This window comes from Synchiropus splendidus, chromosome 1 (assembly GCF_027744825.2).
Source record: "Synchiropus splendidus isolate RoL2022-P1 chromosome 1, RoL_Sspl_1.0, whole genome shotgun sequence".
In the NCBI taxonomy this organism is placed as follows: domain Eukaryota; kingdom Metazoa; phylum Chordata; class Actinopteri; order Syngnathiformes; family Callionymidae; genus Synchiropus; species Synchiropus splendidus.
Genome location: NC_071334.1, coordinates 28894236 through 28914719, shown reverse-complemented (window position 1 = coordinate 28914719; position 20484 = coordinate 28894236). Strand labels below are relative to the sequence as shown.

Below are 20484 nucleotides of genomic sequence, written 5' to 3'. Positions count from 1 at the left end.
CAATTCCACCGTCTTCATCCATTCTAAGAGGCATTAAACATCACGACACGCCAACGACGTATACAAGTTCCATTATATCTCAACAATGTTGTGTGTTTCAAGCGTCATCGTTTACTGAGGAATAACAGTAGGCGAGCTGCCCCGTTATCTAAGCTACCGTTACCTTTCGCTGTTGTTGACGATAACTCCGCCCGACTCCGAATGGTTCTGGTTCAGAGTCATGTTGGGTCCAGCCTGACCAAATGTTGCCCGAAAAAGACGATATGAAAGTCTCTCGGACAATCACGTAACTACGCTTGTTGTGATGTTCGCACTGTTAGCTTCGGAGCTGCACCTGCGCTTCCGCCTTACGAGGGAAACGTCACAGTGACGTCACGGCACAACAAACAAGTTCGGAGGGCAGATTGAAGATGCTCGGACTTGGAGAGGAGAGACGCGGAACCTATTGTCCGTCGAATGTTGGAAAAGAAAAAGAGAAAAAGTATGAATGTGGAGGAGGATAGGAGTGAGTTGGGATTGCAGGATGAAGACATCTGGTGAAGTTGGAGGAGGCTGACAGGATGTGGCCCAACGACGGAGAATGAGAAATACTTCACAAATGAAACAAGTACAATTGTAAATCCAACCTAACAATATCATTTTCGAGACTTTAAGGTGTTGAACAGAGCTGGGACCGCCCTGAAAAAGAGTCAGCTTATTTTGTATGGGCAAGAAAGTGTTGTTAATTCCAACCGTCCAACGTGATGGACTTCTAAGTTTCAGTGAGTGAGGTGATTTGTTTTAGGAGAAGCCACAGTGTATTTACAGTAACAGCCTGCGTTTCTAAGAATGACACTGGAAATATCAAGTGGTCAGGTTGTGAGAGATGAGAGATGAATGTGCACGCTGTTATGTCACCAAATATTTCTTGCTTCCGTCCCAAACAAAAATGAAAAACTCAAGTAACGGTCACTTTATATATATATATATCCCTTTTGTCAACATTAATTTTGCCTGTAACATCTGATTGTTGTTGTTACATTTATTTTTAGGGAGAAGAGCTAACTTTGTGCACCTACAACTGGTGCTAAAATGAGCCAGACATATACAATGTGTCATCAGGATAATTTTCTACGAGAAAGCTTCTTTTACAATGCCTTGTAATTATAATGATATTTTTTGGTAGTATGAAACCTCAGTACAACATACTTACCTTACTTAATTATTTTATCTTCATCATAGGTGTCATGCCTAAAAAAAAAAAAGTTTGTTTTTCCTTTTTCTTTTTTAAACAACAAAAAGCATTTTACTTTTAGTCCGAAGCTGACATGGCTTTTCCTTGTGGTTTTTGTCACCAATGTTTCAACAGGAGGTAAATAAGCGTTTTGTACTGTTAAGAGTACACAGTATCTCCATGATCAAGTACTGCTTTACAGCAGCTCTTTGTGATTAAACATCATTTTAAATGGGGGGAAATGAATACAAACACAACATATAATGGGTAAGCAACATTTCATTTTAGTTAAGGAGCAATACTGTCATCAAAATATAGACAGACTCGATGTTGCCACCTTTTACAGGAAGTAATGGTTTCCGGCTGCTGTGCGATAGCTCATCAAGACCCAGCTTCCCTATAGCTCAAAAACACATGCGTGCACGGCAGCGTGCAGTCCAACTGCCGGCTGAAGGGTTTAAAGTCACTTCAGAAACATGTCAGGACAAGGAAACAGCAGGAGCAGTGGCGAAAATCAGCTTAAAACACCGGAGCAGGTGGGACCCTTTACACTGGACGCTACCCTTTGGCCTTGTTTTGTGGAGTATTGATTCATTCATGCCATGACTGTATCACTATTGGTCCTTTTTATGATGGTCTGTCTCTGTCTCCTGAGAAAATTCATGCGCTTCAGTTGTTTAAGAAAGGCTGTTGTGCAAAACTTGACTGGAATCATCCTTTACCATGTTGGTGCTTGTCCTCATGTGTGTTCGAATTGTTCTTAGATGTTGGTGGATGACATGAAAAAGAAACATTTTACACATTTATTTTCCCCTATTTATTATGCTATAGTTTATTTATTTATTTTTTGGATCAACTTCCATGTCTATTGGAATGTAATTATATTGTTTCAACAAATGAGTTCTGTAAATTGTTGCATTTAAAAGGATAAATTTGTTCCTACATATTATCAGGAGGAGTCATTTGTATGTGGCAACTGTGACTACAGAAAAAAAGGGGGAAAAAAGGGTCTGGTGATCAAAACTCACTGGAAAATGTGCTTCTATTTGTCATGAGCTGTTTCTGTGACTCATGTGTCCCGCTGTATCTGCCTCATCATCTTCAAGATAATAGGAAGTCACAGCTATATCATTTTGGTCAAGTCATAGCTGCTTACGTTCCTGCATTCTATTTGAAGAAAATTAAAAAAATATATCATGATAAAAGCATACATTTTAAAAAGAGTGATCAATTGGCTCATTTACAAGATGAGTTATTTTGTGTACTACTGCTATTTTTTCAAAAAGAACATTTGAGCTGAGGACAAATAATGACATTTAATACTAATTGATAATTGAATGATTATTTTTAATAAATTATAAATCAAACCAAGAAAACACCAGCGCAATTAGATATATTTTCGGTTTACAAATCCTTATTTCGTATTTAAATTGTGAAATATTGTTTGTTTGAATGAAAAGTTATTCAAGTCCGTTTTTTTCTTTGACAATTTTCTTGTAATTTTCAGGAACATGCCTCATTGAGGGTCAGACAGGTAGTCACAACAGTTTGTCGATCAGAATTTTATTACATGTGACGTGCACAAATTGTTATCTTTTTATTTGTAGTTTTCACCAGGTCATGTCCGCAAAATGGGAACGACGAGGAAAATGCGAGACCGAAAGGTGCGTTGCTCGACTGCTTTGTCTCAAATGACCAGTTGCGCAAAACAACTGTCAACCTTTTTTTTTTCTTCTGTGTAGGATTTCCACGATCACGAGGACAAAGAGAAAGCTCAGAGACACAAAGAAATGGAGGTCATTTGCCTTTAAAATCATTTCACTCCATTTTAAAAATGTCTTTTTAGGAAGTAACCATATTTTGTTTTCAGCTGAAGCCCATGTATAAGGAACTGCTGTACACTATTGCACACAAGATAGGTCAAGCCTCATATACCGAGACTTTCACAGATGCGCAACTGCACCAGTACATAAAGGAGGTACTGAACTAAATGTTTCCCTCAAAATAACACGTCTGACTTTTTCATGATGATTCTGCTTCCTCGTTCAGGCCTTCACAATGACAGAGTCAGAACATGATATTCTGATGGAAAAAGTTCAAAAAACAAAGGTGAGAAAAAGAACTTAACACCATCTAAAGCTGGTTCTCACCACTTTCTTCCGCTTCAGAGGCAACAGACTATTGACATGGCTTGAGCTATGTCCAGCCAGTCATCATATGGATTTGAGAGGAAATTATTGTTTATTTTCACTCATTTTAAGTGAGAATAAAGTTAGATTGAGATGAATAAGAAAGTGTTTCGGCGAAGTGCACCATCATGGTGAGAAGGAAAGACTGATCTTCGAGCCAAAAACCTGTAGGTCAAGAGCAAAAGTACCTGCGGAGAGTTTCCACGTTCGAGTGACTCTTGGTGAATGGATTTACTGATTTAATCTACTGAATGAGAACAGAACATGCAGGAGATGTCATCACTTTGAGCTGTGAAGTGTCAGACCTGCTTTGAGAACTAAAGAAAGTACCATTGTTAGTGATTGTTATATTTGCAAGCGGCGTTTCATCTGTGTTTCATGTGTGTCATATATGTTGTGTCAATGATCTGCTTATTGAAGCCACCTGCATACTGCCTGATGGCCACTGTCAAAGAAGCAGAAGGAATTCTGGGAAAAGATGTCAGTGGTGAGTCAAGTAACAAATTAAAGAGAAAGAACGTCATATTCAAGTTTGACCGACAAATCAATTGATATTAATGCTACTTAAAATACCCCTTGAAATTCATATTTCTGAGGTCCAGACAGTCCAGTGGTTGTGCGTTAGGATGCTAGATATAATACATCTGTAATATAATTATATCCTTAAATTGAAATCCTCTGTTTCTGCAGGATATTCAGTTACTCTTTCATATTTTTAAGGAGCACTACCTTACATCAGATGCCATTCCACAGGTTTCAGTGACCCCTACTGCCTGCTCACCATCCTGGAGGACGACGACTCAAGCAAAACAAGACAGTCCGCAGCCAAACCCCTGAAGTCAGTGGTGAAGGATTCTGTGTCAGATGATAAAATATACCAGACGGACGTAAAGAATCAGACTCTTAATCCCATCTGGAACCAAACCTTCATACTGTGAGTTGTTTTCTTCTCCACAGTCTGCGATGACTCTTTCATGAGAGCATTGTTGCATGTCTGTGTGTGCAGAGAATTCCAACACACCGCACACACCAGCTTCCATCTGGAGATGTGGTGAGGAAAATATTTCTTTCACTGAGCTCTTATTTCCATTTCAAAATGATTTCAAACCAATTTTAAGGGACAAAGATGAAGACGTTTCAATCACGAAGAAACTGGAGGAGATCAAAACTAACTTAAATAGCTTAAGAAGGTGTGTTCTCATCACTTCAACATAAATGCTTAACCAAAAAAAAAAAAAAAAAGATTTGATGAAGAATTTATTTTTCAGGATGATCAAAGAAGCGAAAAAGGAAAAAGGCACTGATGATTTCTTGGGAAGCATTGTCCTAAAACTGGAGGTTTTTACTCAATAAACAAATACATTTCTTATTCATAGATCATGCTCAGACTGTACTCCATTTTCCTAGAGTCTGCACTGCACAGAGGACAAGTGGTACACTCTGGAGCCCCGCACAGAGACTTATCCAGACCGAGGAAAGTGTCATCTAAATATAAAATTTGTCCATAAAGCGGTAAGAGTCACGGAGCAACTTTCTTACTTGAATCATCTGAAAGTGAAATTCAATTATATGAGTGTTAAACAGAGAGTATTAAAATCGGTTTAACTGTTGAATTGGGAGTTGAAGTAAAAATATGTCAGGATCCCAGACAGATGGAACCCAAGTGCGTGAGCACAGCTAATGTGTTAGCTCTGGCTATGATTTCAGGATCAAATTTATATGATATATATCACCTTCACCTTCACCTTCTTCTGCCGCTTATCCGGGGTCGGGTCGCGGAGGCAGCATTCGGAGCAGGGAAGCCCAAACTTCCCGGTCCGCACAAACCTCCTCCAGCTCCTCCCGGGGGATCCCGAGGCGTTCCCAGGCCAGACCGGAGACATAATCTCTCCAGCGAGTCCTGGGTCTTCCCCGGGGTCTCCTCCCGGTAGGACATGCCCGGAACACCTCCCCAGGGAGGCGTCCAGGGGGCATCCGGATCAGATGCCCGAGCCACCTCAGCTGGTTCCTCTCGATGTGGAGGAGCAGCGGCTCCACCCCGAGCTCCTCCCGGATGACCGAACTCCTCACCCTATCTCTAAGGGTGCGCCCAGCCACCCTGCGGAGGAAACTCATCTCAGCCGCTTGTATCCGCGACCTCATCCTTTCGGTCACTACCCAAAGCTCGTGACCATAGGTGAGGGTGGGAACGTAGATCGATCGGTAAATCGAGAGCTTCGTCTTGTGACTCAGCTCTCTCTTCACCACGACGCTCCGATACAGCGACTGCATCACTGCTGCCGCTGCACCAACCCGTCTATCAATCTCACGCTCCCTTTTTCCCTCACTCGAGAACAAGACCCCGAGACACTTCAACTCCGCCACTTGAGTCAAGAACTCTCCACCAACCTGGAGAGAGCAAACCACCGTGTTCCGGTCGAGAACCATGGCCTCAGACTTGGAGTTGCTGATCCTCATCCCGGGAGCTTCACACTCGGCTGCAAACCGACCCAGCGCATGCTGAAGGTCCCGGTCCGATGAGGCCAGCAGAACAACATCGTCCGCAAATAGCAGAGATGAAATTCTGTGGTGCCCGAACCGGATCCCCTCCGACCCCTGGCTACGCCTAGAAATTCTGTCCATAAAAGTGATGATGATATATATGATATATTTATATCATCTGTTACAAAAACATTTCAGTTTACAATATCAAACCTAAAAAACGAAGATGAGCTTGTTATTTTCTTCCAATGTGACCGACAGAGGGATGAAAATCTAAGCGCAGGTCGAAGTGCTTACATCAACTACTGTGGGATTCTGCAGCAGTTCATCCAGTTCTACATCTCCAAGCAGCAGGTAAAACAAAACTTGACAGAGAAATCTTTTTCCTCCCTCTGACCCCTGATGGCTTCCAGAGTTCCGCGCCATGGAAAGGCGAGTTATGTGGCGAAGCGCAGACTCTGCTGGAGTTTTATGCCACGCAGAATGACCTCTCATCTTTTCTTCAAGATCTGGCGTGAGTGAAATTTGAAGACTTGATGCTGATAATGTTCATTTTGGCTTGGTCAGTCATTCGTCGATCAAAGTAACTTATTTACCAGTTCAATATGGCAGTTTAATCCATAACTGACACCTTTTATTAACCTTGTTTCCTGTGATGGTGTCTATTTTATTAGCACTCTACAATACGGTTTTTATTATGCCATCAATACGCAGTAAAGGTAACCAAGAGTGCACATTACATTAACATTTTTCAAGCTTTAACCATTTAAAAAAAGTTTAATGTAAATCCAATCCAAAATCAATGGTTTAATTCCAGAATTTGCAAAAGTCTGGGGTTATTTTCGGTGTGAATAATTGCGACGCCACTCCTCAGATAAAACACATATCTGGTGTCACTAATCACGCCATTTTACTTAACAGGAAATTCTAGCTCACCACTACAGGTCACATGCAATCGAACTGTTGTGTGGGTAAATATGAATATTATAAAGAAGTTATAGTGAATATGGGTGTGAAAAATAACTGGTGATGGCCTGTATGACTGCAAGTGTGTATGTTACTTCTCAATTGCCGTTTCTTGTTTGTTTTTTTTCCCTGACAGGAAGTGGGTAGTTTATAGTAAACTGTACCAGAGTTTGGAGATGGAGTCGTCTGTGCTGCTCCAGCAGCTGACCAGCATTGAATACCACTGGCACCAGCAGGAGTTGCCATATCAACAGGTTCGACAAACATTTATACATAGGGGACACATTAGAAGTGTTTGTGTGAATTGAAACATTCAACATTTTTGCCAAAGTTCTTTTGGATATGGTGTTTAAGGTGAACCCCAGTAACCCAGTCACATATGCGAATAACTAAAGGCAAGTTTTCTTCTCCCTTCAGTAACATGCACTTTACAGTGCGGACCTCCCAGTCATTACTCACCAACTGTGTTTCTCGCTTGTTGCAATGTTTTGTGGCGGAGTGTCTTAATCTCACCCATACTGCTTGGTTCACCTTTGCCATAACAGGGCTTCCTCCATGATCCTGCTTTCTGTCACCTCAGCCCTTTGCTGGTTTTACGCCAATTTTTAAAAAATTATTATTTATTTCAGCTTCATTAGCTTCAAGTACATTTGCCATCAACATAACCATAAGATGTCTCACTCCTTCACAGAAATAAGAAGGGCCCAAGTGATATAGTAGTAAAAAAATATTATTACTGTTGTGTCACTATCAGTCTTTATCACTTTGTGTCAAATATCATTACCTTATTGAACAGATTTATATATGTACTGGTTTCTTGTAAAACATTTGGACAGAATGTTTTACATTTTTTGTCAATATTCACGTCATGTTGTTTTCACCAAAAATGGCTGATGATATGACAATGAGATGGTGCAATTCTCTGTTTTCAAGATGCCAAATCTCATATTTCTTTTATAATTTGACCTAATTTCAAAAGAGGAAATGTTGCATATTTGCATTAATAAAAAGTGCTTGTCAACAGAAACAGGAACTCGGCGACTCTCTTCATGGGTTTCTGCAGTATGGCCTCCATCTTGTGTCAAAGTACAGAGACATCTTCCACCCGACTCCCAGCTCTACACCAAAATTGCACACACTTCTCAGGTACGGAACCTTCACACAGATAACAGCTTGAAACTGAAATGGTCAGCCAATACATGTGTGCTTTCAAGGATTCTGTCCCAGATATGCAAGACCCGGGCTTTTCAGAAATTGAATCCAGCTGGCTTCGACCTGCACGATGAAGTCTGCGACGCTATAAAGGTAATCCTTGAAGCGATGTTTCGTGATGTACAGCATATTAATGGTGATGCGTTTTGCCCACTAGACTGGAACGCATGAGTGGTTCACTGTCAAGAAGGGTTTGCATCAACCAATGACAAAAGTAAACTCCATTTTCACAAGCTTTTGATTTCATCTTTCGACTCTTGTGTTGAATTTTGTGCTGTGTTCACCCACAGGACCTGTCAGAGACAGTCGTGGCTGTGTCCAGGTTGATTGGGGAGGTCCAGGAAGATGTGAAGAGCAACAAGGACGTCTGGAACCGGATCTTTTCCAGGTAGGCTTGAGGGTCTGTGGAGGAATTCACAATGCATTTAACAGTACCTTTCGGTCAACAGTGTTGTGCAGGTGGATGTGTTCACTGTGGTCTATAAGAGCTTCGACTCTCTGGTAAGTTTACATCATGGTCTTCTTATTTCCTTCTGCTTTCTCGTCTCACTACTTCTCATCTCTTGTGTAAAGCTTGCCAAAGAAGTCATGCAGACTTTATCCTTGATGGAGGGTCAGATGGAGCAGACGCTAGCCAACAGCCTCTTCCCAGTGTACCTGAGCCTGCAAGCCATCCACAATGACAAGGCTTTCCTGCAGAGACGGTCAGACTTCCCCGTAGATGGCCCTTGTCATCCTGCTAGTGCCATTGAACTTGCACTGGACGTGCGGTATATTGGAAATATAATGGCGCAAAAAAATTCCATCGGTGATCTCATCACAAAAGCACCACCATTCATGGAAAATAGGCTTCTGTATGTTTGCTTTAGCATTTGTTGGTGAACAAAATAACTCAAACTGGGTTTGGATGGTTGCAATTTGATTTGTGTGGTGTAGGTCCATATGGATTCATTATATAGTTTTTCCCATTGGTTTTTTAATAGGCCCACAAAAGAAAAGAAAAAAAAACATGTAATAATAAATAATCTTAATGGGGTGGAGACAAAATGCAGATTTACCATCATGTCAAAGGTTTTTCATTCATTCTTAATGCGCAGCACCGTCTCCTTCATGTTAGTCATGTGTGTCTTCCAGAAGTGCCACTGCCATCCACTCCACTCGTTTTCAGATTATTGCACTTTGAATATTTAACATGAACATATATTGGTGAATTATACATATGACAATATTTAGTTAAATAAAAACAATTATTTTAAAATCACAGCGTGGAGGCAAATAAGTGAATTATTGGTGTGCTCTGTGCGTGCTTTTCTACTATTGTAATGTTAATTTTGTCGCCTATTCCACAGTATTTGTGTAGTTCACCTACACATATGTGACCAATATTGGAATGAGATAGATACCACACTCGAATTGAAAAAATATAGCAACTTCTACATTCAGGGACAAATTACATACAGTCCGAAGCAGATGGCTACAACATTTTTGTGCTGCCTTTGAGAGGGTTCTGAGGACTTCAAGTCCAGTTTCAAAATACATTTTACATGTGCATCATGGTTTGTGCACTTGTTGATCTCACTGTTGTTCAGTCCAATCCCGAAGTTGTAGTTTTTACAGGCACACTGCCCCTCACTGGACAGTAATATGAAATGGCAGGAGCTTTAACGTGGATATCTGTTGTTCCAGTGGACTGCTCGAGTTGACAAACTACCACGAGGGCTTCAGGGAGGCGCTTCCCTACTGGCTGAAACAGGCTTTCAGCACCACCCAGGACAGGGTGGAGAGGGCCGTGCAGGTGGACCAGGTACATGCCAGACTCCCTCACAGATGTGTTGTTTCTCAACATAGACGTTTTCTGTCTTCCTTCTGTCTCCTGCCCCCTCAGCTGCAGCCGCTGGAGTCTGGCTCAGTGCCGGTCAAGCACAGCTCCTCTGCAGTCGACCTAGTTGCCTGCATCCAGCCGATATGCCAGCTGTGGGAGCAGCTGGCCTGGCCCGACCCAGAAGAGGCTTTTATGCTCATGGTTAAAATTACAGAGGTAACGCTTGCTTTCTTTGGATGTCGCCCTCACTCTTCCTGCTGTGAATGACTCCACACTTGCATGGGATTTTAGGACGTGTGCAAGATCCTTGTGACCTATTCTCAAAATCTGAAGGCGAGGGTTCGAGTCCTCACGGAGAACACAGACCACGGAAGGGCGATCAAGATGGTAATCATAAGACAGCATCTGAACATCGGCAACACACGAAAGACTATTCATGTGATGCCTAATGTAACTGGACAGCTGTGCGTGGTGGTCAATGATTTGGAGCATCTGAGGTCAGTCTTGACGCGCCTGCCTACGCAGCTGAACTGGGCCGGGCTTCGAGAGAGGACACATCAGGTGATAGGCGAAACCCAATTCCAGCATACGCTGCCATCCCAGCTGCAGCAAACCCAAAACGTACTGAGCAGAGAGATCCGCTCTGTTCTGGACACCCTGGGGAAGAAGGTGAGTGGGAGTTAGGCTGCACAGCTGCGCCTGCAACATGTTAACCGTTTCTGCTTTGGAAGTTGAACATAGACATTGAGAGTTTTGTCCGGGCCATGCCGACCAGACAAAGATTTCCCTCCAAGTCGTCGGAGGATGTAAGTCACAACCAAGATAAATATATATATATATATGTATTATAAATATATAATTTATCATAATATAATATATCCTGACTTTTTTCCACCCATTATATTTTAGGCAGCTGCCCCTCTCATGGACTACTTGCTGAAAGAGCTGAAAGATATGAATGAAAACTTGGTTCAAGAGAACTTCAATAGGTGAGAAAGCCCAAACTCATGTGATATTCTTATGTCGATGACATACTCCTTCGCTGCTCAGCCTCCTGACCCCACTGTGGAATAACTCGGTCAAGATCCTTCAGCAAGTGGCAGCAGAGCATGCTCAGCAGGAGGCCTTCATGGTGGTCAGCCAGAGACTCTACTACACACTGCAGGTGGGCCACATGTGTGTGTTTGTGTGGACATGTATCTTGTGTGGACCAGTCTTTGACAGGACACTGTCAAATACCACTTTGCTTGGTGAGGATATTTTGGCCGGTTCTCATCGCGTTTTCAGGGTGAGAACGTCAAAATAAGGGGGTCATTATAATTGGGTTAATGTTTGGTTGAGAGTCCTGGTTAAGGTTAACCATCTGTTTTGGACGGTTACGTTAAAGGTGAGAGGCTGGGGAAAGCATTATGTCATTGAGAGGTCCTCATAAGGATAGAGACACCAGTGTGTGTGTGTGTACAAATTAAGTCCTCAATGTCATATGATCACACAAATCTTCAAGTGTGTTACATTTAACTTACTTGCCGGCATGATATTTCAGTGTCTGGAACAGTGTTTCCATGGTGAAGGAAATGGACTTCCACTGAAGACACTTCATTCAGACGACTACAAGGTGAGCTGAGAGAATCCAGTGACTTTGGGCTTCAATATAAATGGGGCGCCATCCATTGAGTTAAAGTGGAAAAATAAATTGATGATGCAGAGAATATAAAGTCAGTTATATTGAAATCATTCACATTAAATGAAGTAGAAACAAATGTCTTATAACAAAGGGTAAAAAAATATTTTACTTCAACATTATTGACGATGTATAAATTATTTTATTATTATTATTTTATTTATTTATTTTTTATGTTCAATTCAGGTTCTGTCCAGTGGCTGAATTGTCATAATTTAGCATTGTCTTAATTTCCAGCAAAGTCAACTCCAGTCCTACTGGAAGAGGCTAAATTTAAATATGAATCCAGTCACATCCAAAATACAAGTCTGTTTGAGCCAAGAGAATTTGGAGACAATAGGCTTGTTTTTAGGCTCAGTTGTGTGTGGGTAAAATATATGTTTAGCACTCATGTGAGCACCAAAGCAAATGTCATAATCTTGTTGATAAATAAAGAAAAATATTTAACTTGAATATTGGCTCAGAGATCTGTTGAAAATGGATACTTTTCATGCCTATATTGCAATACTTAAAAACTGATGGGGAAATGAAGTTATTTAATCGTAATGACAGCTGAGCCCATTTAACAATTCAGTCCATCTTTCCAGGCTCTTAAAGTTCTTCTGACTCAACACTCGCTGAGCAGCCAAGAACTTGTTGAAAAGTTTTTTGAAAGGAAGCAATGGGAGCAGGTGAGATGACACAGATGCTCCAAAGGCCAGTGATGTTTAACTGTAGACTTCCAAAATATTAAACCGTAGACTTGTGTTCACCCTCGCTCTTCGCAGAAAGTGTACAGCGGGGAGAAATACGGAGCTGTCACCCTTCTGACCTCCTACAGGAGATCAGAGGGACGACTCAGAGTCGAGGTGTTGAACGCAGTCAACCTTCTGCCGATGGACTCAAACGGTGACACACACAGATTTAGAATCCCATTTTCCCTCAAGACCATTAACGTTAATATTTCCTTCAGGACTGAGCGACCCGTACGTGCAGCTATGTTTGGAGCCAAAGCACATTTTCCCTCTGGTGGAAACCCGCAGCACGCAAACCAAAAGCTGCGATTTGAACCCTCTTTTTGATGAGTGCTTTGACTTGTAAGTCTATTCTTCATGCTTGTTCACCTACTGCGTCGAACACTAACGTGTTGCCTCCACAGCATGGTGTCTCTCGAGCAATGCCAGGCTCCAGGGGCTTGCCTGGTGGTGACTGTATTGGACTATGACATGCTGATCACTGATGACTTTGAAGGAGAAGCCTTCCTCGCGCTGAAAGCAATTCCTGGAGTTCCTGGTTCAAGAGAAGAAAGTGATGACCTTTCTTCACGTCCTGATGCCACGCCCGCTCAGATACGACTGCCTCTAATGCATCCAAGACCTAACGGTACATTTTTAGTAGCGCACAAGTATCATCTGGGTTAAAGAATCTACTTTCTCTGATGAAAATGTACCAGTTTTATAAAATAATTCAAACAGAAAATGTCTATTTTTTCTGCCCGTTCTTAGAAGACAACATCCTCAGACTGCTGGAGTCCAGAAAAAGTGAGCGGGACATACAGGCCTTCGTGAAGCTGCGACGACAACGAGAGAAACAGTCTCTGGAGCTGCCTCAGTCGTAGTACAAGCACCAGGGTCGACACACTTTTTCCAAAAATATACAATTTGTTTTAATGATCTGTACCAAAAAAAGGAGAAAGAAGCACATTGATAACAAAACAAAGATGATAAACAAGTGTGTGTGAGCGTGTGTGTGGACAGTTCAGAAATCATCACAGTGATTGAAAAAGACTAAGAATGAACTTGCGTAATTCAACTGTGTATTTTTCTGTAATTGAATGTAATTATACGTGAATGCATAAACACACACACTCCACCATTACACAATGGACAGTATTAAAAAGTGTATATTTCAGTTAACATGAAAAGAAGAGGTACAAAAAAAAGAATTTGAAAGACTACATATGTCGACAGTTTACTTCGATTGTGCCTTCATGCATTTACCTCATCCAGTTGAAGAATCAAACCTGAGTGTTTTAACAGAGGCCATCTGTTGAAAATTCATACAAATATTACTAATTTTCCTTAAATATAACCTACATAAGAGCCACCTGTACCTCGCCTGAATGAATTGAAATATGCCCTTGAATGTGTCATACATGATGAACTGGCTGCAGTGTCATCATCATAAAAATCTGCTAAATTATTTGGATTATTAGCCTAGAAACGTCCAACCAGCGGGTGACCGTCCACACACGTGCGCAAAGCTTGTTCTTTGTGATATTTGTCTATCATATTTAATTTCAAAAGAATAATCCATACATTTCTAATAACTCCAACCTAATGATACTTAGTAACAGAACAAACAAGAACTCCCCCAAATCCTCATCATTTATGGAAAAGGATGCAAAAACACTTTATTGAATTTGTCCCATTGATGAAATTGAGATTGTAGATGAAAAGTCTGACTCAATATTTGTGTAAAAAGCGTAGAAACAGATGTTTATGAACACAGAACTCGGTTAAACGGGTGATAAACACATGTATATAGCAAACAGAAATGTGCTTCCATCCGTTGTCATTTCGTTATTTTGCACGTCTTGTTTCGACTTCCTTGTCTCAATATTTTGAGATTAAAGTTACGATCTAAAAATATGACACCATTAGATACCTAATTTTAGCGGTTAGCACCCCAAAATCAATGATCCAAGCTGCCAAGTGAAGTTGCTAAAGAGGCCTGCACATGTGTGGACTGGTACAGCGCAAACCGATCTGATCAGAAACTCATTGTGAGTGTGGCTCACTGAAGCTAGCAGCCCACCTTATGCATATCATCCATCCTAAGTACGTATATAGAGGCTATTGTCGCATATACAGTTAGCATCTGTACGGTAAGAAAGATTACATTAGACTGTTCTACACTGTATCAAGACTACTACAATGGATCAGGACTATCTGCATTGACCTCGACATTGAAACGTGAGGTGGCATCTCTATATCTCTTATACTGAAAATGCCATGACCAACAAACAGCACTAAGTGATTTTGAGCTGGTTTGTAAGAATATGAGTCAAAGGTTAGAGTAAGAAGAGCTGGTTTTCTGTTGACAAATCAAGACAGGGCTGAAAAACAGTGCTGCTGGTCAAGAGAAGAGTGCGAAGATCACCATAAAAAGAGCGCCTCAATTCGAAGTAACCATGGAGGTGAAATAGAAAAACCAGATCAGTGCTAACGTTGATGGACCCCTGCCATGGTGGTGACAGAGGTCAGTGCTGGTTTCTGTGGAATCAGCTGAGCTGTCAGGAGAGCTGCTGCTCCCGCGTCTGTTTGGAGCAGAGTGGACATTCTCTGGAGGTGGAGCAGCTGTCACACTGGAGTCCATGACCACAGGGCAAAGACAGAGAGCCCGACTCGCCACACGTCACACAACACTGTCTCTGTTTCCTGTAGACAACCTGCGAACAGACAAGATGACAACTTGAACATTTACTTTTATCACATGATCCCTCCATTCCGTGAGCTACAACACCAAAATACTGCTCTTGGATATTGTCTCTTCTTTTGCACATGCCTCAGCAAATGTTTTAAACATCTTAGGCTTCTCCTCACCTGCTCCACAGCCTGTAGGCAGCTGCAGAGCTGCGCCTGTAGACTGAGCACAGACTCCAAGGGTAATCGATGCAGGAGCTGCAGTTGATGAAGAGCTAAATGGGGGTTTTCGCCACTTCTTATACTATCTAGCGCCTCCTGCAGGAGAGAAGCTTGCCGCTGCGCCTCTTCCTCGGCATGCCGAGCTCGCTCTGCTTCCAAGGCTAGTCGTGCTGTGTGCGCTCTGGACTCCTCTGCGTCTGCTTTCAGTGTCGCCCACGACTGAAGGATGGAGCGTAGAAATTTCATATTATTTCAAATCAAACTTTTGGGGGCAGTTTCCAGTTACTCATGCACTCATTTTTAAATATAGTGTAAAAGCAAATATTCATGAATTCAAGTCTGATTTTAGAGGAATACACTGGACGCTTAAAGAATACGAACCACAAACAAAACATCTGGGAAGCTAATGTGGATGCTTCTGGCCCCACTACCTACCTACCTGAGCTGTGTGTCTCCAGCTGTGCCCCCACTGCTTCAGGGCCCTATGAGCTTCCTCCAACTCCTGTTTGAGCCTACTGGTCTCTGCACAGGGTCCCGACGCCAGCAAGGTTGGGGGGGTGCCTGGTGACCCCTGCCCTGATGGGAAATGCTCCCAGATGTTTGAGCTCATCCCATTAAGTCCTTTCAAATAAAAATGAAGGGTAAATATGGCAAAGAATACGACACTTATCGGATGGTGTTGGACCAACCTAAAGAGCTGTGGGAGGGCCCCAGGAAGGAGCTCTCTGATTGGCCAGGCTGAGACAGGTGAGAGGAAAAGAATGGAGATGCGTGGGCTCTGACAGGAGGGGAAGGTGACGGTGAACTAAAAGGGGCAGTGCCGCTGAAGGATCCTGGGATATTGACTGGTGCAGAGCTCTGGAGCTGACTGCCGCCTGTGACAGAAGACATACAGATGAGACACCATTTCTTCATGACGTAAATAGCTGTGAGGTTCCTTTACTTACCCAACATCAAACCCACACTGGGTAGAGCAGAGCTACTTTCTAAACTTCTCTCCAAGGCGGACACACCAAAATCATTCAGGTCGAGATCATCCAGGGCCGACTCTGTCAAAGGCAGAACAGTCAGCAGGGAAGGTTGGGTCATGGTAAGATTACAAAAAAATGGAAATCCACTCACCAACTACTGACTCCACGGTCTCACTGGTGGGGTAGAAGGGCAATGCATTGGCATTCATGCCCGAAGAAATGCTAGTGCCCAGTGGTCCGAGTGGCGCAGGGCTGGGTGGGGTAGCGGCTAAACTGGAGGGGACGCTGGAGGAGAGACTCAAAGGGCTGCCAACTGGTAGAAACACCAACAAGTCCTGGAGAAAGGAAATCACATTCAAGTCCGTCTTCTTCCGCATCATCAATGAGAGCTTAAAGACTTCATAAACCACACATGCAGAACATCCGAACACATTTGGTGATTATAGATAATAACCCTAACCCCAACAACACAGAAACAGATCAGTAAAAATAAAGGCAAAACAGTAGCGGCTAATAAAACTTGTTTTTGAATAATAATTTAATTAAAACACAGAACGGTTTTTCAAGAGACATTTGAAAGTGAAAGTTGAGTTGAACAACAAGCAACAATATATATCAGGAAAAAAAAGTTAGACATATGAACCTGTTTGCTTTGTACTGAGGCCATTTCCCGATTGCGCTGCTCAAGTGCAAAACTCCTCTGCTTGGCCTGAAACAGAAAAACACAGTATTACCCTTATATATAATACATTTGAAAAACATTACACATGTTACAAAAACTCTGATTTTTTAAAAACATTTTACCTGATCTTCCCGCTCAAACCCTGGTGCTCTGCCGTACCCCCCTTCTCCTGCCCAAGGCGATAGAGGCTCCATTCCTCTCCTCATGTCCTCACTCAGAGTTAGAACACTGCCCAAAAGTCCCTGTTCTGCTACATGGGATCCAGGCATTGATGGAGAGAAGGGGTCTGCGATCTGACCCATACTGTGCCCAGAGGGACTGGAGGAGACCTCATGTGAAGTGAGAGGGTCTGGAGGTCGAGACGGTGGAGGGGAGCTGGGGGTTAAGAACGATGGCTCCTCTGCAACAAGGGATTCTATGAAAGGATGTTTAATATTTCAGAAATGAGTTAGAGATTTCAAATATCTTTCAAAGCAATCTTTTACCTCTTTTACCACCCAGACTTCATTTAATTATGTGACAAAAAAAGCTCCTTTTAACTTAGTATTTATTTATTTAAAACATTTATTAGTGTAGAGACTAGTTTGTTGGTTATTTTCACTTACTCTCTACGTGAGCAAATGCACAGAAAGGCCCTCTGGGGCAGCTGCCACTCTGCTGCATGTCATTGCACTTTGTCGACTTATAGATCTGGGAAAAAAATGTGAAAGGTAGCGCTTATCGATTGTTGTTCATTGAGAAAGAAAGATTGGTCAGTTGAGCAGACAAACCTCTGGGTGAAACTGCTGTTCTGTTCTGGTGTGACAATACTGGCATCCCTCAGCGACCTCACATTTACTGGGATCTCCCCACTCTTCACTCTGTTTCACCGCTGGACACGGCAATGCTCTGAGAAAGGAAGTTTGTCAAATACACCTATAACCAGCGGTGATCCACAACAGCGCCCCAGTGTACCTGTATTTGTGTTTGTGTGGGCTGCGCCGTCTGTCTTTACTATTATGATAATACGGGCAGGCGTAACCTTGCCGGCACAGACGAGGAGGCTTCTTGCACAGCTCCGTCTTGTAGTGTGATAGCACATAGTTGTTTTCTAAGAGAGACAGAGAAAGAGACAGAAAAACATGGCACTTGCGTCAATGGTGAAGAATAAGTTCAGCTAACAGACATTTGGAGACGGATGTAACTAATCTACAGCTACAGTGCTTAAGTATACTTCATCAGAAACATAGCTTGTTATTTAAAACATTTTCATTTCTCAAAATGAAATCATTGCTGCAGTCAACTACTCATCCAGGTTTGAGGGTTCCCTGAATAGGATAATAGACAACCTGACTGTTACTCACTTTTGACTGACTAAATTGATTCACTGCGACTCACTGTGGAAACTATAAAACTCCCAATACTGGATCTGAACCTGGGATACTTTGTTGAGGGGCTTAAACATCTGTTGTTGCTTGGCAGTGTATATATAAGGTGGACTTTAAGTTTAAGGAAAGTGGGACATTATTCACATGACGCAAGAAAAAAATGTTTTTTTTTATTTAAATACATTGCAACTCACCTTGCCAGCGGGGTTCTTCACTTAGAATCTTCTCTATGAGGGCAGTACTTGCTGCCTGACCAGACTGTCCGTCTCCTGAACTTCCTTCTGTCGATCCCGTGCCACCTTGAGTCTCCATCACCTGTACTTCCCTGTAACAAACATCAAGTGAACACCTCATTAATGAAAACATTTTGACACCCATATGGCTAAAAAAAGCAGAGTCCAACACTGTACCTGATATCATAAACCGGGGTGCGCAGGTCATGTGATCCATGTGCAAAGGCACAATGTGAGCCATTTTTGCTGCAGTGGCCTTTAGCATCTGTTTCATGGATACATGAGCCAGTCTTGTAGTAGCGGAGGTGGTATCTTCGCTCAGTATCCCCAGCTGTCCGATGTAAAAATGAGCATCTATAATAGATAGACATATTTTACTCATGTCCACCAACAGAGACAAATTTTCAGACAAAAGTGAATACTAAATTTCCAAACAGGATGTATAATGTGGAAACGAGTAAACTTATTCAGTAATATGTATTTCAGTTCTATAATAATGCAAATATTTTCCAATAATGTTTATACCTAATTCAAGAACAAATGTCGTAGGTAATGCATAAAACACAAAGGCAATAAAGTAAGTTTCTTGTACACAGGTCCATCAAACTGATTTCCATTCAAAATGATGCAAATAGCTGTCACTATCAACATGAAAAGACAATGTGTGACTCAAGAGGGGCAAGACGCTTCAGGAGAAGTGGATTATTCAGGTGCAAATGATCACAGTGCAATCAACTACTATTCACCAGGATGTCTCCTCCAAAAGTGCCCTTAAACATAAAGGTGTTTTCACTTTTAAATGGACATGATCTTCTAACGGATGCACATTAGCATTTTGTGCCTTTCCAGAAAATAGAAAAATAACCAGGGGTTTAGCATTTCAAAATAAATAATCTGCTACACTTAACGTAACAATGACGCCTGACTTGGAGTAGCATTTTGACATTTCAATTTCTTTGGGTGGCAGTACTCAGTCAAGTCTGAACCGTCTGTGAGGTCATGGAGTGACAAAAATGCAAACACAATGTGTGTTGTTGTTTTTTTGTTTTGTTGTTTTTAACATTTATGTTATACTGGGAAATATGCTGTGCCTTGTTATATTTTTTCAACAATAAACTGCACAATACTCACTCATCTCCATCTGGACATGTTCCTGATCCCTCATCATATTTGGTACAGTAAACATCAGGGCTATAGTTAAAAGTCCCGTCTCTTCTGCGTATAGGTCTCCGGCGACGTTGGTTCAAAAAGTGCCAATGGAAACATGAGAAGGGCCGATGCTGCGTACATTTATGCTGGACGAACAGAGGACACTGCTCCGTTCGGAACTCCTTCAGATATCTGTTCACAAAAGCACAGGGAAAAATATTATACGTTCCAAACTGTCCAATCTCGTGCAACATATCTGTCAGTTTTGAAAGAACAAAATACATGCAGGACTTCAGGTACATTGGGTAACAACACTGAAATAACAACTGTAAAAGGCTTGTTTTATTTCTAATATTCCACTGCCCCGTTATTTCCAAATGTTCTTTTTTTTATCTGACTGATCCCCTGTGATAATGGTAATACATATCAAACAAATATTACTCAGTTGATAAGGGCCCCTTATTCTGGATCTGGTGGGATTTGTCACCAAATCATAACAGACCATGTTTGTTTAGGTTGCATAAGACCATACGTACAGCTTAGAGCAACATGCAGAGGTACATTTACGAGGCAAAGAAAGAAAAAAACACGCACGAGTTTACGTACAGTTATCCAGTTAGTTAGCTACGTACGTGTAATGTTGAGGTTTCTCGGGTTGTACGTTCAACACGGTTGCGGGAGATGTCGAGCCCCCCGCGGAAGAAGACGAAGAGGACGAAGACTGACCCCCGGTAGCCATCGCTGGCGAACATAAAGGGGGCTGGGTGTGTGTTTTGGACATTTTACCCGTTTGGAGGGCAGCAACGAGAACCTTGTTTTTAGCTTAGAGGCTAGCTATCGTTGTTAGCTTCAAAATCCGCATTCTACGACGATGTGAGCTTGCGCAAGAAAA

General features: G+C 42.1%; 3 protein-coding genes across 7 annotated transcripts in view; 1 reads left to right on the top strand and 2 right to left on the bottom strand.

Moving 5' to 3' along the window:
* wbp2 (WW domain binding protein 2) overlaps positions 1 to 355 on the bottom strand; it is a 4685-nt gene extending 4330 nt beyond the window's left edge. The window contains exon 1 of the mRNA XM_053869713.1: positions 164 to 355. Coding sequence (XP_053725688.1) covers positions 164 to 222 — 59 coding nt within the window. The 5' untranslated portion in view covers positions 223 to 355. The remainder of the gene's footprint in view (positions 1 to 163) is intronic.
* On the top strand, positions 354 to 13722 carry unc13d (unc-13 homolog D (C. elegans)). Of its 5 annotated transcripts, XM_053869637.1 has the most exons (36): positions 354 to 615; positions 1349 to 1480; positions 1560 to 1749; positions 2721 to 2747; positions 2821 to 2877; positions 2956 to 3009; positions 3084 to 3191; positions 3263 to 3322; positions 3823 to 3889; positions 4156 to 4336; positions 4409 to 4453; positions 4521 to 4592; positions 4671 to 4740; positions 4810 to 4914; positions 6145 to 6237; positions 6297 to 6397; positions 6986 to 7103; positions 7874 to 7995; positions 8064 to 8154; positions 8219 to 8275; positions 8352 to 8449; positions 8511 to 8562; positions 8635 to 8765; positions 9748 to 9865; positions 9947 to 10099; positions 10175 to 10270; positions 10346 to 10552; positions 10615 to 10689; positions 10793 to 10872; positions 10934 to 11048; positions 11427 to 11498; positions 12152 to 12235; positions 12332 to 12452; positions 12517 to 12640; positions 12703 to 12926; positions 13049 to 13722. In XM_053869637.1, exons 3-36 carry the CDS (start codon positions 1690 to 1692, stop codon positions 13159 to 13161), a joined length of 3351 nt encoding a protein of 1116 aa, XP_053725612.1. In that variant the 5' UTR covers positions 354 to 615; positions 1349 to 1480; positions 1560 to 1689; the 3' UTR covers positions 13162 to 13722. The 5 variants fall into 5 exon arrangements, with proteins under 5 accessions (XP_053725612.1, XP_053725620.1, XP_053725603.1 ...); XM_053869645.1 differs by lacking the exon at positions 1349 to 1480; XM_053869628.1 differs by having other exon boundaries at positions 1349 to 1749.
* Positions 13203 to 20484, bottom strand: unk (unk zinc finger). The gene is made up of 15 exons (XM_053869679.1): positions 20225 to 20484; positions 19575 to 19784; positions 18621 to 18797; positions 18405 to 18535; positions 17798 to 17933; positions 17614 to 17731; positions 17449 to 17533; positions 16966 to 17258; positions 16805 to 16870; positions 16313 to 16496; positions 16138 to 16239; positions 15880 to 16065; positions 15630 to 15811; positions 15149 to 15409; positions 13203 to 14994 (listed from the first exon to the last, which is right to left on the bottom strand). Exons 1-15 carry the CDS (start codon positions 20371 to 20373, stop codon positions 14839 to 14841), a joined length of 2436 nt encoding a protein of 811 aa, XP_053725654.1. The 5' UTR covers positions 20374 to 20484; the 3' UTR covers positions 13203 to 14838.